We start from the raw sequence: 15,167 nt of genomic DNA, 5'->3' as shown, positions 1-15,167 counted from the left end.
TTTGGGTTATTTAAATAGTATTTGGAAACTGGGGAAATTGCTAAGCACATAGATGACCCCCCTAAAGTAGGCAAAGAGTATTTTTTTTTCATTTTGTATTTGAAATTCCATTCACAATCAGCATCGCTTTTGGTTGCTTAGTCATGTTAATTTAGGGGTATTTGAATGTTCTGCTCTTTGAGTTGAAGTTGATGTGGAATTTAAGGCAAGTGCATCGTGGCATTCTATTTGCCAAGCAAATGGATTCCGCCTTTGACGCTATTTTTGGGGCGCAACGGAAATTGTGCTTCCTGTTTGCCATTGAACCCTTTTTTCTGTGGGCGGACGAAAGGACGAGGACGAGGAGGAAGACACGGACAAAGTTTTAAGTCCTAACAAGAGATGAGCAGAGCTTTGGGTCTCATTCTTGCTATTCGCCTGATTTGTCTTTGCAGTTTTTTCATTTTTCTTTTTTGCATTTTGTTGGAGCGGTTGTTGCTGTTGTACCTCGAGCCTTTTGGCGGCCGTTGCACATGTGGCGCGTATTCAGGTATTTCCCCACGGTCTATTTTTAGAAAATCCAGTTTTTTGGCAGCAGCAGCACCAGCAGCAGCAGCAGCAGCAGCGGCAGCTCCCAAGTCTGCTTTGCATGGAAGCGAGACGGCGGCACCAGAGATTGCAGGCTTCTCCACTCATAACTCCGTCGCTCATAAATGTTTCGCGGCCTTTTCTGTTTTTGACTTTTTCTTGCTCCGCAGAGTTCAAGCTGAATATTTTGGCAACGACCTCAAAAGTCAGTGCTGCTAGCCCTTCACTTTCACACGACCCAAAATGGTAGCCGAGGCAGCTGGACCCGCTCCCCAGAAATGGACAGGCCGAGTTACTGGGTCCTTTCTCTGCACTTGGAAAATTGAAATTCTGTGGCATCAGTTATTTGAGCTACTTGAGGTTACTTATATTGATTGCCAAACACCAAAGGAAAATACTTTATTTGAGCCAAGGGGCATTATACTTCAGGGAGTAAATTTCTTTGAGTGCACGTACACGTTTCAGTCTCTTTGATGGTCTAGGGGGTTTTGGGCTGAGCCTCGCTTGTTAAATGCCAAAGCTGCCGTCATGCGTTGTCTCCTTTTACGGCCAGAAAACGGCGCCTCATAGTGGAGGGAGTTGTGGAAAGGGGGGGATTGAAGCCGGGGCTGGAGTTAAAGTTGCAACTGATGCTGAAGTGGCAGCCGCTGTTAAGGCCATGGCATGCACAGAGCCACACAGCCACATCGCCCGTCGTCATCATCATTATCATCAGCAACGCTTTTGGTCGCATTGAAAGTGAAATTTGTATCCGTAACACATGTGATAACAATGTGCCACCATATGCACCTCATTCCGCCTATCCGGGCGTTAAGAATCCCTCAGTGCGAGTGAGTTTTAAGGCACTGCCCCATTGAGGAAATCAGGTTAAGGTTGAGCGAACGTAGGACCAGTGATTTCACTTGAAAACGTTGACCAATTAAAGAAGTCCTTGGCTTGAGCTAATTCGAATTAAAGGAAAGCCATTGACTGAACAAATTCAATTTAAATGAAATATGAAGGAACTTCCTTTACATTCAGACGCAGGCATGTGTCTAACTTGGTTACACTTCAAGGAACTGCCACTCCTGTTTTCAGTTTAAATTTACAAGTTACACGAGAAAATTTTCGGAATGATTCTGGAGTTTTCGAAACAAATGGAGAGCTTGCTGATAAATTCTTTGTTCCTTAACTTAACAAGTGATTTTGATTTTAACACTTTAAAGGGAACTCTATTGCTGATTTCCAGGTTATTGTGTTATTGTATTATTTTGGATTATTATCAACTCTTTTCACTATCCAGCTTTTCCAGCACTATGACGTACCTTTACTCCTCATGGACAAGGACACTTTTTGCCTCATTTAGTTTTCGTTTGTTTGGTGCCCATGAAATTGTTATTGTTATGGAGTTCCGTTTCAATTTTATTCATTCAGTTGTGCACTGATTGTATTTGGCTATAGATGCCTGATTTCGATTCGAATCACGGACCTCTCCATTGACATAGTTGTAGAGGAGATATTTGCAACAGATGAACTGTTCGCAATGTGTGTTGTAATTTGATTGCATTGACCAAGGAGAGGGGCTCTGATGATCTGATAAATGTATTAACCCTCTTGCCAGGTCTATAATTCGTGCACTCAGAGAAATGAAATGAAATGCTACCTGTTTAAATGTATTAAGTGGAAGTGTAGGGTCCTTTTATAAGCATAAGAAAAGCTTAAGCTGGACTACAAGCATATTTTGATCAATGCTACATTTATCAGTTTTGTCACATAAGTTTGTGATATATTTTCCGCTGACTGACATCTCCCTATATTACACTTTACTCCTGGCTGCCTCTATGTAGGTGCCATAGGCAATGCAATCACGTCGCCTGACATGAGCTGTGCGCTTTTCCAGCCCCCATCACTCCAACTGCCAAATCTCCATCGGACTCGGTTTCCATGGCCTGTCCTTGTGGCCACGGTGCTACGTATCGCCAATGACCAGACCAAGACGACCATTCATTTTTCATATCCGTTTGACAGGACGCTCCCATCTACTGCTCCATCGACGAAGTGTACACTTTAAAGGACGCATCCTTCCTTCATTTTCCCTATTTCCAATTAGAAATTGTAGCCTTACTAACTCACTTTTTCGCCGGCAGAAGCGCAAAGGGCGATGAAACCAAATTACTCATTTGGGCCCAATAATCAACTAATGGTGGCCACACATCATCCCAACCAAGGCCCATTTATTGCGTCCTTTGAACCCTCATCCAATGCTCTCCATCTGAGTGTGTGTGTGGTGAGATAATGTTTCATTGTGTGACATTTTTTGTGCTGCGAGGGGACTTTGTTGGTTTTGCCCTTTTGTGGGGGGTTAACTTGTTGATGATTGATAGCAGAAAAAAGGATTTAAATCGGGGTGTCTCTGGGTGCGATGGGGGGGGGGGTGTCCTTGAACCGATTTGCTGCCAAAATAAATAACAAATACTCGTAAATCGAAAATAAATAGAATCACGTAAAGGAATTGCAAATTGTCGCCGAGTGGCTGGATGTTAAATATTAAACACCAGCTGCTAAGCTTCCTTTTTGTATTTCACTCTCATTTGGTATGAAAAGCAATTTGCTCACTCGGGGAAGTTCATTTAAAATTATTTAAGTTCTTCAGGATATAGTAGTTGTATGACAATATTGTAGTACATATGTATACGATTAAGCTCCCTTTGTTGCTGGTAAACTTAAGCTTCAAAAAACCACATTAAATAAACATTGTTTTTTTTTTTTAATTGTTTTCACTGTAAAGTGTGCTCTCCTGCAACTCGCTCCAGGAAAACCCCCGGCGGTGATGTCTGTTTGTTATAATATGTAATGTCGAGTTGCTTTATCCACTGGCCAATGGATTGTCGTGTGTGCGTCTGGTTTCTATTTTTAGTTTGCGGGTTTTATTTTTAGACAACCAGACATTATTTAGTTGTACATATACATATACATGTACATACATGTACACACGTGGAGCGACAAACAACTTTGAGTGAAAAGTGCAACACACAGGCAGGCGGTTCCACGCCCAAAAATAAATGCAACTGCAACTTGTTGCTTGTTGCTTGTTGCTTGGCGGGGGATAAGAGGAAATAGTAGGAACAAGTGGGAGAGCGGTCAAAGAGAGGCACTGCGAGAGCCACGCGAGGGAGAGAAAGAGAGACGGAAAAGAGAAAGAGAGCGGTTTAAAGGCGACCCACGTTGCGGCTACGCGATATTTTCTGTTACACAACTTGAAGCTGTTTGTTTATTTGTTGATTATAACTGAGTTTTTCTGTCTGTTCGCACTGACCATTTGCTCTCTTTCTCAGCTTGGCCTCTTCGCTCTCCGGCTTCTTCTCTCATACATACATACATATGTATGGGGCATACTTACGTATAACGTTAAACGTTTTATCACGTCTTTTCGATTCGTTTTCATATATATTTTCTTTGATATGTGATTCTATTTTTAGCCTCTCTCTTTGGCTCTCTGTTTACTTTATAAATATTTAAATTGTTGTCACGTACGAAGTTCTTAATAGGTTACGTTATGTGTTTATTTAACTCATTTTGATTAGAAGTCGAGAAAAAGTACAGCGGAAACACGCGCGCCGTGAACTCGTCCTATATATGTATGTGTTTTAAGTTCCCGTTACAAAGTTCAACTTTTACTCTCTAAATTTCGAAAAAAAGTCAGTCGGAGCAACCCGGCCAAAAGGCAAATAAACAAAAACGACAACAAAGCCAAATCCCCCCACGCAGATGTTCTAGTCTTTCAAATTAATTGTTTACTCAAGTGTAATTAGGTAACCGAAATAATAAATAAGCAAATATGGACACATCAACACACACACGCACACACGACTTCGCGGTAAATACGTATTCATAATTAAATAATTTTTAGTGTCATTAGTTGACTCTGCATAAACTAGAAAGCCAATTCGAACCCTTTAAACCTTTAGACAGCTGTGCAAAAGTTTCGCATTAAATGAGTATAAATAGCGTTTTGGAATTTCAGAAAATTTGTTCAGAATGAACAGTTGTAGTGTGTTTTAAGTTGATAAAGTGACTTGCAGAAACCTAAAGGTAAATTAATCTGACTTAAGACGTTTACATGTGAGAAAGAGATAATCAGTCTTTCAAAGAAATAATTTAAATTACTTTCTATTAGTATACTTTAGAAGAATGACATCCCATTTTGGTAAAAGTTTAGAAAAACCAACTAGATTTACCTGCAATGTCGTCACAAAATGTGATAGCTTCAGTCCTGAAAGTCTCTGAGATTTGTTGTCCCAGGCAGACATTATGGCTTAATACTAATAGAGAATATATTTACATTATCGGAGATACCTCCTTCTGCCTGTTTATAAAAAATCGAAAATTAAGTTCGTTATTTATTGGTTGATGGTCTATTGAAAATTTCGAATTTCATTGTCCAAAGGCCCAAAGACACAAAAGTGGGATATTATAAACTTGAAATTTCGATCCTGATTGACCTTGAAATTGCTTCCCCCGTCCCCTCGAACGTTGGGAATGTGTACTGGATGGAGGATACTGTTGTCCGATGATTAGTTTCAAGACCTTGGAGTTTTCATCTTGCCCGATTTCTTCATCTCCCCAGCAATCTTCCGAATGGCTGGAGGATACCGCTTGGACATCCCCGGCTGCGAACTGAGGAACGAGATCTCGAAGAGCGATGGCCGGCTGGAGTAGACGTTGTGCAGCATGCTGACGAACCAGAAGAGCAGGTCATCCATATTCTGAAGCGTGCACTGGGCGAACACGGCCCCCGCATCCCGTCCGTGCTGGTGCGAGTCGAAGAGGGCGACGATCGAGGCCCGGAAGTCGAAGGTTACCATCACCGTCCGACTGTCCGCGATTATGGCTGCGAACAGGTGCGAGGGTGAGCCTGCCTTCTGGAATACCGGCAGCGTCGCCTGGAATAGCCGCGACAGCTGGACGGCCACGTTCCTGTTGTACATCGGATTGGTGGGATCTGCCTCCATGTGCGTGTAGAACCACTCCTCCAGTCGGAAGTTGATCTTGTGCTGCGACCGGATGGCCGCAATGGCGTCGGGAATGTTCAGGTTGATGTTCCTGGCCTGCGGCGTGTTCACGGTGATCACATTGTGGTACACGTTATTCCCGTCGTTCATCGCATTGCCAAAGAGCTCCCATCCCCGCATCGGCAGATCGGAGACTCTGTGGTAGAAGCGCTCCGCCTTGTCCACCTTGTCGGCGAGGATGAGGGAGACCAGCGTACAGGAGTTGGTGCCACTCTGCTGGAACTCGCCAAAGCGCGACTGACAGAAATCGCGCGGGAACCACCAGATGTTGAGGTTGTCGATCTGCTCGTGGATGGCCATGGCCCTGGAAGATGGGCAGGTGGTGCTCGCAACTTGTGTCCCTCGGTGTCGCAACCGCTGATTCGGACTCCGGCTGCCGATCTTGCTCTTGACGATCTTGCTGCTCCTGCGGCCCAGTGGTAAGCCCGGCCCTGTCCCCAAATTGCCGCTATCACATAATTCACGTCTGTGATGGCTCTTCGGCCTTACAGCGAATGAGTTAATGCAGATCGGTATCCGGGGACTGCCTCCGGTGGCAGCGACTGGCTCACTATCTTGGTATCGAGCCAGGGTTCTATTTGAATCTCCTCTCCAGTACACTCTCGCGGGACGAACGGCCTCCCGATTTCAAGCAAACATTGAATTTTTAGTGTCTTTCGCCGGAGGAGTGTTAGACGGGTAAAGAAGAAATTTTCAAGTCGGAAAAACAAAAAAATTTTAGACCAACAACTGACAAAAAACGGACATGATGTTAGATTTGAGACCGAAAGGAATCTGATCATTTATCAGAGTAAGTCTGGGACACAAATTGAAAAGCGAATGTTTGATTCATTTTCTCTATCAAAAATTTACAATGAATCTGACTTGTATACCCTTGCAGGTCTTAAGATCTTAATTATGTTATAAAACTTTTAAAACAATCTATTGAGCATTACCAGGCGTGTCGAATGAGATATGACTACAATATAATCGCTCAACTTACATTATATGCTCTTATTTTAACTTAGGGCCAATTAAAATGCAAAATAGATTACTTAAACATTTGTAGACCCTACAAAGTATATCTTTCAACATATAGAGTGTCTATATGGGTTGGAATTCTTAAATAAGGGTAAGAAAATGTCCGTGTGAAAGTAGGGATCTTAAAGACTTTAAGGGTTGGAATTCTTAAATAAGGATAATAATGTGTATAATACAGGCGTTCTGTAAAATTTAAGTGCAATAGAATTTATTATAATTATAACTCCATCCCGTTTGCACCGTTTTTTAGCTAAGGTACTTGGGAAATTTTTGAAAACATTCCACTGTAGAAAAGGCCCAATTAAAAATTTGTATGTTATTTTGGTACCTTTTACAACTTTATACAAACAAATTAACATATTGTATGAAATATATGTATATATGGCAATGTAAATGTAAAATTTATGCATTAATTAAATTATAAATGATATAAATATACATTTTAAGCTTTATAAATGATGAATTTATGATTCTGGTAACCAATTTTTATGTCAGATGCTCTTTTGGAATGCGATTTCCCAGTGTAAAATCAATGATTTAACTACGAATGACTAATTTTGTTTATTAGCCCCTAATCCGAATTCCGGGAAGCGAAGATTTTTAAACTATTTTAGTCTTGCGTTCTTGGAAACGCGTTTCGCATTGTGTCAAAATACTGCGCAAATATTTAACAGTGGCGCCCAAAATAAGCCAGCCCGGCCAAGAAGTTCTAATTTTAAAGTGCAACATTGGAAAAATAAAAGAGGAAGCAGCTTGGGTAAAGAAACAAAAATAAGTTTAGGAAATAAATAGGTGAAGTGTGTCGGATATGCTAATTTATGGTGGCGTAAGCATTTTGCCGTTTTTTGTTGATTGAGATTTTGTTGCGCGAAAGTTTATTCAGATTATCAATTTCTCAAAATTTCTATAAAGATTTTGAATTGACTAAAGCTAAAATTCACTTTGCTGACATTTAACAAGTTCACTTGGTTTATTCAATACTGAACTACAATTAAAATAAACTCGTCTAGAAAATGAATTCATGAATGTTGATAATTTCAGATTTATCCTAGATAAACTTATTTACTCTATCTTTAACATTAAATCAGATTTTCCCCTTTACTTTTTCATGGCTTCTGCATTTCTTTTATGCTTTTAATTAAATTTACACGTGAGTCAGTTAAAGCGATGTCAAAGAAGGATGGACAAAGTCATCATCCATCCATCCATCCAACTACCCGGTTCTGTAATTCAATCCCCAGGAATAAGCTTTCGCCCCCAACACAAACAATCAGGACAATGGGTAAAATCTGTTGATGGAGGGGAATGTTGACGTGGGCGGGATAATGGCAGACAAATGCCAGGACAAAGTAGCCAGCGATATATATTTAATACCTCAAACAAAATTGCATAATGACAAAATCAACGCATGCATAATTAATAATAACAAGCAGCAGTGTACACAACACTACGGGGGCATTGTGGGAGGATAGATGGAGGATTCTCCAGTAAGCCACTTAAAAAAGATTGGCCACATGCCAAAGAACTGAAAGGACTTTAAGGGGAGAGATGCATATGAATGACCAATTTTTATACCCTTGCAGGGTATTATAATTTCAGTCAGAAGTTTGCAACGCAGTGAAGGAGGCACCTCCGACTATATAAAGTATATATATTCTTGATCAGGACCAACAGCCGAGTCGATCTAGCCATGTCCGTCTGTCCGTCTGTCCGTTTCTACGCAAACTAGTCTCTCAGTTTTGAAGCTATCTGAATGAAACTTTGCAGTTAGTCTTCTATATACTCTCACTCGTATATATGTCGGAACGGGCCGGATCGGACAACTATATCATATAGCTGCCATAGGAATGATCGAAAAATTTTTACAAAAAAAATTATAACATTTTTAGTTTTCAACAGAATTTGATCAAATTTGAGATATAGCCATTTCATATTATTCTACAATTTTGTGTAAAATTTTATGAAAATCGGACGACTATATCATATAGCTCCCATAGGAACGATCGAGAAATTAATTCAATTAAAAAGTATAACATTTTCAGTTTTCAACAGATTTTCATCAAATTTGAGATATAGCCGTTTTATATTATTCTACAATTTTGTGTAAAATTTTATGAAAATCGGACGACTATATCATATAGCTCCCATAGGAACAATCGAGAAATTAATTCAATTAAAAAGTATAACATTTTCAGTTTTCAAAAGATTTTCATCAAATTTGAGATATAGCCGTTTTATATTATTCTACAATTTTGTGTAAAATTTTATGAAAATCGGACGACTATATCATATAGTTCCCATAGGAACGATCGAGAAATTTGAGAGGAATGAGAATGGCGGTGGCTGTTGTCGGAAGACTGACAATAGCGGTGGCGATAACATTTTTAGTTTTCAACAGAATTTAATCAAATTTGAGATATAGCCATTTCATATTATTCAACAATTTTGTGTAAAATTTTACGAAAATTGGACGACTATATCATATAGCTCCTATAGGAACGATCGAGAAATTAATTCAATTAAAATGTATAACATTTTCAGTTTTCAACAGATTTTTATCAAATTTGATACATAGCCATTTTATAAGAAATAAAAGAAGTTAATAAAATTAAAGATTATAACTTCTTCAGTTTTCACCAGATTTTCATAAAATATCATTTTATTTTAATCAAAATTTTGTGTAAAGTTATAAAAAAAACCGGACTACTATATAACGAACGATCAAAAAATGAATACAATTAAAAATTATAACGTTTGCAGTTTTCAGCAGATTTTCATTAAATTTGAAATATAGCGTTTTATATCAGTCTTGAATTTTGTTGCAAATTTTATGAAAATCGACTATATCACATAGGTGCCATACAAACGATCGTTAGATGTGGAGCAAAAATGCAAATCTGTGAATGTAAAACTGAAAATATAATATGTATAGGTGAATGAAATGAGAGCAGGTATTACTTTATTGTTTTTTTTAACATTAATATAAATATTTTATATTGTATGGAAGGAATCCAGGAAGTCATCGAAGTTCTATCTGCAAGGGTATATAAACTTCGGCGTGCCGAAGTTAGCTTCCTTTCTTGTTATTTAATAATTGCGATTAGGTTCAAATTCAAATTCATTTTTAGTTCATTAGTAAATTGCGAACTTGGATACTATGGGTGTTTAATATTTTTAATATTCCGTTAGAACCCCTCAAACGGCTAACACTTTTCCGCTCAATATATGTACATAAAATATTTAATTTTTTGTATAAATTTTGTATACATTTTTCTATGTTCCCACTTAATTAGAAATGTCGGAGCACGATTCAGTTGCGAGGAAAGTGAACGATGTTTGAGTTGACCATCGCAATATTTGACATTTGCTTGCGATGGAACTTGCTTGGCATCCTGTTTCTGAAGCACTTCAATGACATTTTTGCTTCAACATCCTTGCCATTTCTCAGCAGCTCCAGCTTATTGCGAAACAGAGAACAAAAACGTATATTGTTTTTATATTAGATATATTTTATTTTAAAATAAATAAATAAAAGAAAACGAATTAATTTAATAAGAAGAATGGGTAGTGCTTATCATGGCTACATGGCTAGATCGAATCGGTTCTTATTGCAAGGTAAAATTGTGATACAATGGTGATACCTTCTGCAATACACTTATTTGTATACATATTTAAATATGTAGTTATTTGATATTGTAACATTATTTTTCTCTCTGTTCTGGCCAGTGGTCTGCTTCTTTGTCAGTTCGTTCATCTGAATCAAGCCAAGTGTCTGAAATGCGTTCGGGATGCTGTTTTCTATTTGTATTTGCCTTTGTCAAACATGAATTTTTATTATGCAAAGGACGTCCTCGTCGTCATTTTCAATTGCATCCTCACTTAGCCCCGGTCCTGGTCTTTGTCTAATCCTTCTGTTTCCCCTATTTGCAGTGTGAGACTCGGTTGGAACCCATAGGCGTCGCGCTGAACGGCCCCGGCCTAAGGGGCCATGACGCGTTGGCCCTTTAATCTTCTTCTCTTGCTGTCGGTGGCGGTACGCGACTGTAGCAATCATCGGACGGTTCTCACAGTCGGCTACCTGACAGCTCTCACTGGCGACCTCAAAACGCGCCAGGGGCTGGCCATATCCGGCGCCCTGACAATGGCCCTGGATGAGGTAAGAAATGGAGGTAATTTAGATTTAAGTCATGACAAGTGATTTATAAAAAGTTAATATCGAAAGAATGACAAATATGGGTTAAGTTGTTTAGCTTTTAATGTGTGAAAATAAAAAATACATCTCATACATGATTATTTTAGTTTTAGCAATAGGTTCCTTAGTACGCATATCAAAATGCTTTATTGAATTGAAGCGGAAAAAGTGAAAGTTAAACCCTTTTCAAGACATTTTTGTAGCGGAACAATTTGCTCTCTCTTCCGGTCACAGGTCAACAAAGATCCTAATCTGCTGCCAAATGTGACGCTGGACCTGCGCTGGAATGACACCAAGGGGGACACTGTACTGGCCACCAAAGCTATCACCGAGATGATATGCGACGGCATCGCCACCATTTTCGGACCGGAAGGACCTTGCTATGTGGAGGCCATCGTCTCACAGAGTCGCAACATTCCAATGATTTCCTATGTACGTATTTCGAGCTAGACCTGATATACATAGCTATTCCATCCTGTCATGGTCACAGACCAGATCGCATCTCATGCAACGCATTTTTCATACAACTAAATTGTAAATTTCTGGTTTCCCCACCGTTCCCTTTTTCTCTCTGTTTGATAGAAATGTGCAGAGTACCGTGCATCCGCCATACCGACATTTGCCCGCACCGAACCGCCAGACACGCAGGTGAGTAAACAGGTCGCAACAGGTGGCCAAGATGGGTGGGTGGTGGAGAGTGGGGGGGGGGGGGCTAGGGAGGAGAAAATGCTTTGCCTAACCATCCTTGCGGTGTCTTTGTCCCTCGGCAGGGGCAGCTATTTAGCCTTGGATTAACCTCAAACCGAGAACAACAGGCAACAGGAAACCATAAGGATGCTAAAACAAAACAGTTGGGGTCAAAATAGTATGGGTTTAACTCTAGAATGATAGTGTGATATTCAGATATAAAATATATATATCAAAGTAATTGAAATTAAACAATACTAAATAATAATAAAAGCCTTAATGTTTACTTTAACAAAGTAAATTTAATTACATTAAAGTATTTTATATATGTGAATGTAATTTGGTGGCACCAACAAGAAACTCTGTTTGCTAAAGCTAAATCGATATCCCAGGCATGTAATTAAAAATATTTAATGCTTTTAGAAATTTATAATAATAAAAAATTTAATAAAGCGATACTTTGATTTGGATGCCATAAACTAAAACTCAATCTAATTCGTACGCAAAGTATAGATATGTACTTATTTTTGCACTTATGTTCGTCTAAGCAGTTTCCGTGCATTCAACATAATCCTTTGTTGTTTGTCTAATATATATCTTATATGGTAAACATCACATTTCATATTTTTCAGGTCGTTAAATCACTGATTGCCCTTCTGCGCTATTATGCGTGGAACAAGTTCTCTATTTTATATGAGGACGTCTGGGCTCCAGTGGCGGATCTGCTGAAGGATCAGGCCATGGAGCGGAATATGACCATCAACCATAAGCAGTCGTTTATTGACAATCGGGCAAAATGCTGCGAGAAGTTTATGGACTGTTGTCGATCTGGGTATTGGTATCAGGTAAGTTTCGGTTGCCAAAAAAAAAAATGAAATGAAACTATAAACTCATTTTAGTACTAATTAAGCGAAAAAAATAAAAAGGAAAGAAAGATGGTATTCCCTATCGCGATGTATATAAGCAAAAGTCCGATATGATATATCGACGCAACTACCGCGACCCAATATCTTATCGCAAATATCTTAAAGTTTCATATATCCAATTTTTAAACATCGGTAAATTTTGTATCCAACGTTGAAATAATTAATTTATCGAAGAATATGAGAATAATTCTTTTTAAATTATTTTTTCCTATTCTGATATATCGAAACCTTAAAATATCTATACACATTTTACATGTATACATTTTAGTAGAATTTATTTATTATTTTTAAATTTGAAAATAGAGTAATAAACTTAATTATTTGTATTCCTTGCAGCTGGTACAGAACACGATGAACCGGACTAGGATCTACGTTTTCCTGGGTCAGGCCAACAGTCTAGTAGACTTCATGAGTTCCATGGAGACCGCTGGACTGTTTGCTCGTGGCGAGTACATGGTGATATTTGTTGACATGATGGTTTATTCCGAGAGGTAATTTCAATTAAATAGTTAAGCTTTGATCACTTAAAAATCAACCTTGATTCCAGGGAGGCGGAGAAATATTTGCGGAAGGTGGATCAGATAGCCCAAATGTCCAATTGCCACAGCACGGAGAATTTCAACCAACTGGCCCGTAGTCTGCTCGTCGTCGCCTCCACACCGCCAACAAAAGGATACGCGCAATTTACGGAGCAAGTGGAGAAATACAACTCGAAGGATCCGTTTCATTTCGATATTCCGAAACTCTTTGTTGATAGTAAATTTACAAAGGTAAGAAGTTTAACTAGTAGTTATTGGAAATAGTATAGTTAATAGATCAATTGCATTTTTTCACGTTAGATATGTCTTTCTATAAAGTATTAATTCCTTGGACTTTTAGTTTATTTCCATCTATGCCGCCTACCTTTACGATTCGGTGAAGCTATATGCTTGGGCTGTTGACAAAATGCTGCGCCAGGAGACGAGAGTACTCACCGATGAAGTGATCTTTGAAGTGGCCAGCAACGGCACTCGAGTCATCGATACCATTATAAAAAATCGTACTTATATGAGTGAGTTCCATTGATCCCACGGCCTTTAAAGTCCACTTTAATTGCTTTTCTACTTTTCCCAAAGGCATCACCGGATCTACGATTAAGATCGATCAGTATGGCGACTCGGAGGGTAACTTTTCAGTCCTGGCCTACAAGCCTTACAAGTGGAACAACTCGAACGGCATTGCTTGCAACTATCACATGGTTCCTGTAGCGTATTTCCATCAAGGCGAAGAACTTCCAGTGAGTGAGTCGTCTTCTCTTTTTTAGTTTGCCTTTCTTTCCATTGGTTCCCGCTTATATTGCTGGCCTGCAAACACAACAACAATCTTAACTCATAAAGTTTTGATCATTTACTTGCGCACGGCAGGAGTACAAGCTCATCAACGGCTCCATAGACTGGCCCTCAGGCGGCGAGAAGCCCACAGATGAACCCATGTGCGGATTTGCTAATGAGCTGTGTAAGAAGGACGACACTCACTACACATCAACTGTGGCCGCCGTTGTCCTGGGCGTGCTGCTCTTTTGCTCCGGAGTGATCACCATGAGCATCTACCGCAAGTGGAAAATTGAGCTGGAGATTGAGGGTTTACTCTGGAAAATTGACCCGAACGAGATTAAGGGTTATTCCGGTAACGAAATCGTGTCATCACCCAGTAAAGTAAGTAGAAACAATAATTGTAACATATTATTGAATAACATTTTTATTAATTTGAATCTTCAGGTCAGCTTGATGAGCGCCCAGAGTTATGGTTCACGCTGGACGAACCAGTTTGTGACCTCCTCGGGTCGTCTGCGCGGCGCTGTGGTCCGCATCAAGGAGCTAAAGTTTCCAAGGAAGCGTGACATATCCAGGGAGATTATGAAGGAGATGAGATTGCTGCGTGAGCTGCGACACGACAACATCAATAGCTTCATTGGCGCCAGCGTGGAGCCAACGCGCATTCTGCTAGTCACCGAATACTGCGCCAAGGGCAGTCTGTACGACATCATTGAGAACGAGGACATCAAGCTCGATGATCTTTTCATTGCATCACTTATCCACGACCTCATCAAGGTGGGAAGAAAAAATATGACTAACAATGACTGGAGAACAATGCGTTCTAAAACGGGGCTAACTTACTTCATTGCAGGGCATGATCTACATACACAATTCCCAACTGATTTATCATGGCAACCTTAAATCCTCGAATTGTGTGGTCACCTCGCGCTGGATGCTGCAAGTTACAGATTTCGGGTTGCATGAGTTGCGCCAGTGTGCCGAGAACGAGTCCATTGGAGAGCATCAGCATTATCGAAGTTAGTTTTTCTGTTTATCTTGTATGGAAACAATATTTATGATATCACCTTCTAGATCAACTGTGGCGTGCTCCGGAACTATTGCGCAACCATATCCACGGCAGCCAGAAGGGCGATGTCTACGCCTTTGCCATCATTATGTACGAGATATTTAGTCGTAAGGGTCCCTTCGGACAAACCAACTTTGAACCAAAGGAAATTGTAGACTACGTTAAGAAGCTGCCGCTCAAGGGCGAGGATCCTTTTCGGCCGGAGGTGGAGTCCATCATAGAAGCCGAATCCTGTCCAGATTATGTACTGGCCTGCATCAAGGACTGCTGGTCGGAAGAGCCCGAAGAGCGTCCCGATTTCAGTGTCATACGGTAGGTATTTCATTGAATGCAATTAAGAAA

The 15,167-nt window shown here is 39.8% G+C and overlaps 2 protein-coding genes across 27 annotated transcripts in view; one reads left to right on the top strand and one right to left on the bottom strand.

Moving 5' to 3' along the window:
• Positions 1–15,167, top strand: part of LOC110189834 (Guanylyl cyclase at 76C) — a 39,583-nt gene that overhangs the window by 21,061 nt on the left and 3,355 nt on the right. For 25 of the 26 annotated variants that reach the window (XM_086834531.1, XM_086834538.1, XM_086834530.1 and 22 more), the window contains 12 exons: positions 10,569–10,794; positions 11,065–11,262; positions 11,413–11,478; positions 12,150–12,362; positions 12,780–12,934; positions 12,991–13,213; positions 13,323–13,494; positions 13,559–13,719; positions 13,847–14,137; positions 14,201–14,533; positions 14,610–14,775; positions 14,831–15,137. In XM_086834531.1, the coding sequence (XP_086690657.1) occupies positions 10,627–10,794; positions 11,065–11,262; positions 11,413–11,478; positions 12,150–12,362; positions 12,780–12,934; positions 12,991–13,213; positions 13,323–13,494; positions 13,559–13,719; positions 13,847–14,137; positions 14,201–14,533; positions 14,610–14,775; positions 14,831–15,137 (2,453 nt within the window). In that variant the 5' untranslated portion in view covers positions 10,569–10,626. Of the gene's footprint in view, positions 1–10,568; positions 10,795–11,064; positions 11,263–11,412; positions 11,479–12,149; positions 12,363–12,779; positions 12,935–12,990; positions 13,214–13,322; positions 13,495–13,558; positions 13,724–13,846; positions 14,138–14,200; positions 14,534–14,609; positions 14,776–14,830; positions 15,138–15,167 lie in introns of those variants that run through there. The other variant, XM_086834547.1, reaches the window with a different exon arrangement.
• On the bottom strand, positions 4,934–7,995 carry LOC110189836 (uncharacterized). The gene has a single exon (XM_020960032.2). It carries the CDS (start codon positions 5,916–5,918, stop codon positions 5,127–5,129), a length of 792 nt encoding a protein of 263 aa, XP_020815691.1. The 5' UTR covers positions 5,919–7,995; the 3' UTR covers positions 4,934–5,126.

This window comes from Drosophila serrata, unplaced genomic scaffold (genome assembly GCF_035046125.1).
Source record: "Drosophila serrata isolate PLE 108 unplaced genomic scaffold, ASM3504612v1 contig_272, whole genome shotgun sequence".
NCBI classification, from domain to species: domain Eukaryota; kingdom Metazoa; phylum Arthropoda; class Insecta; order Diptera; family Drosophilidae; genus Drosophila; species Drosophila serrata.
This window is presented reverse-complemented; position numbering and strand designations above follow the sequence as displayed.

Bases quoted from the DNA above. Each gene is read 5' to 3' on its own strand.
- LOC110189836 (XM_020960032.2), bottom strand. From the start codon at position 5,918: ATGGCCATCCACGAGCAGATCGACAACCTCAACATCTGGTGGTTCCCG.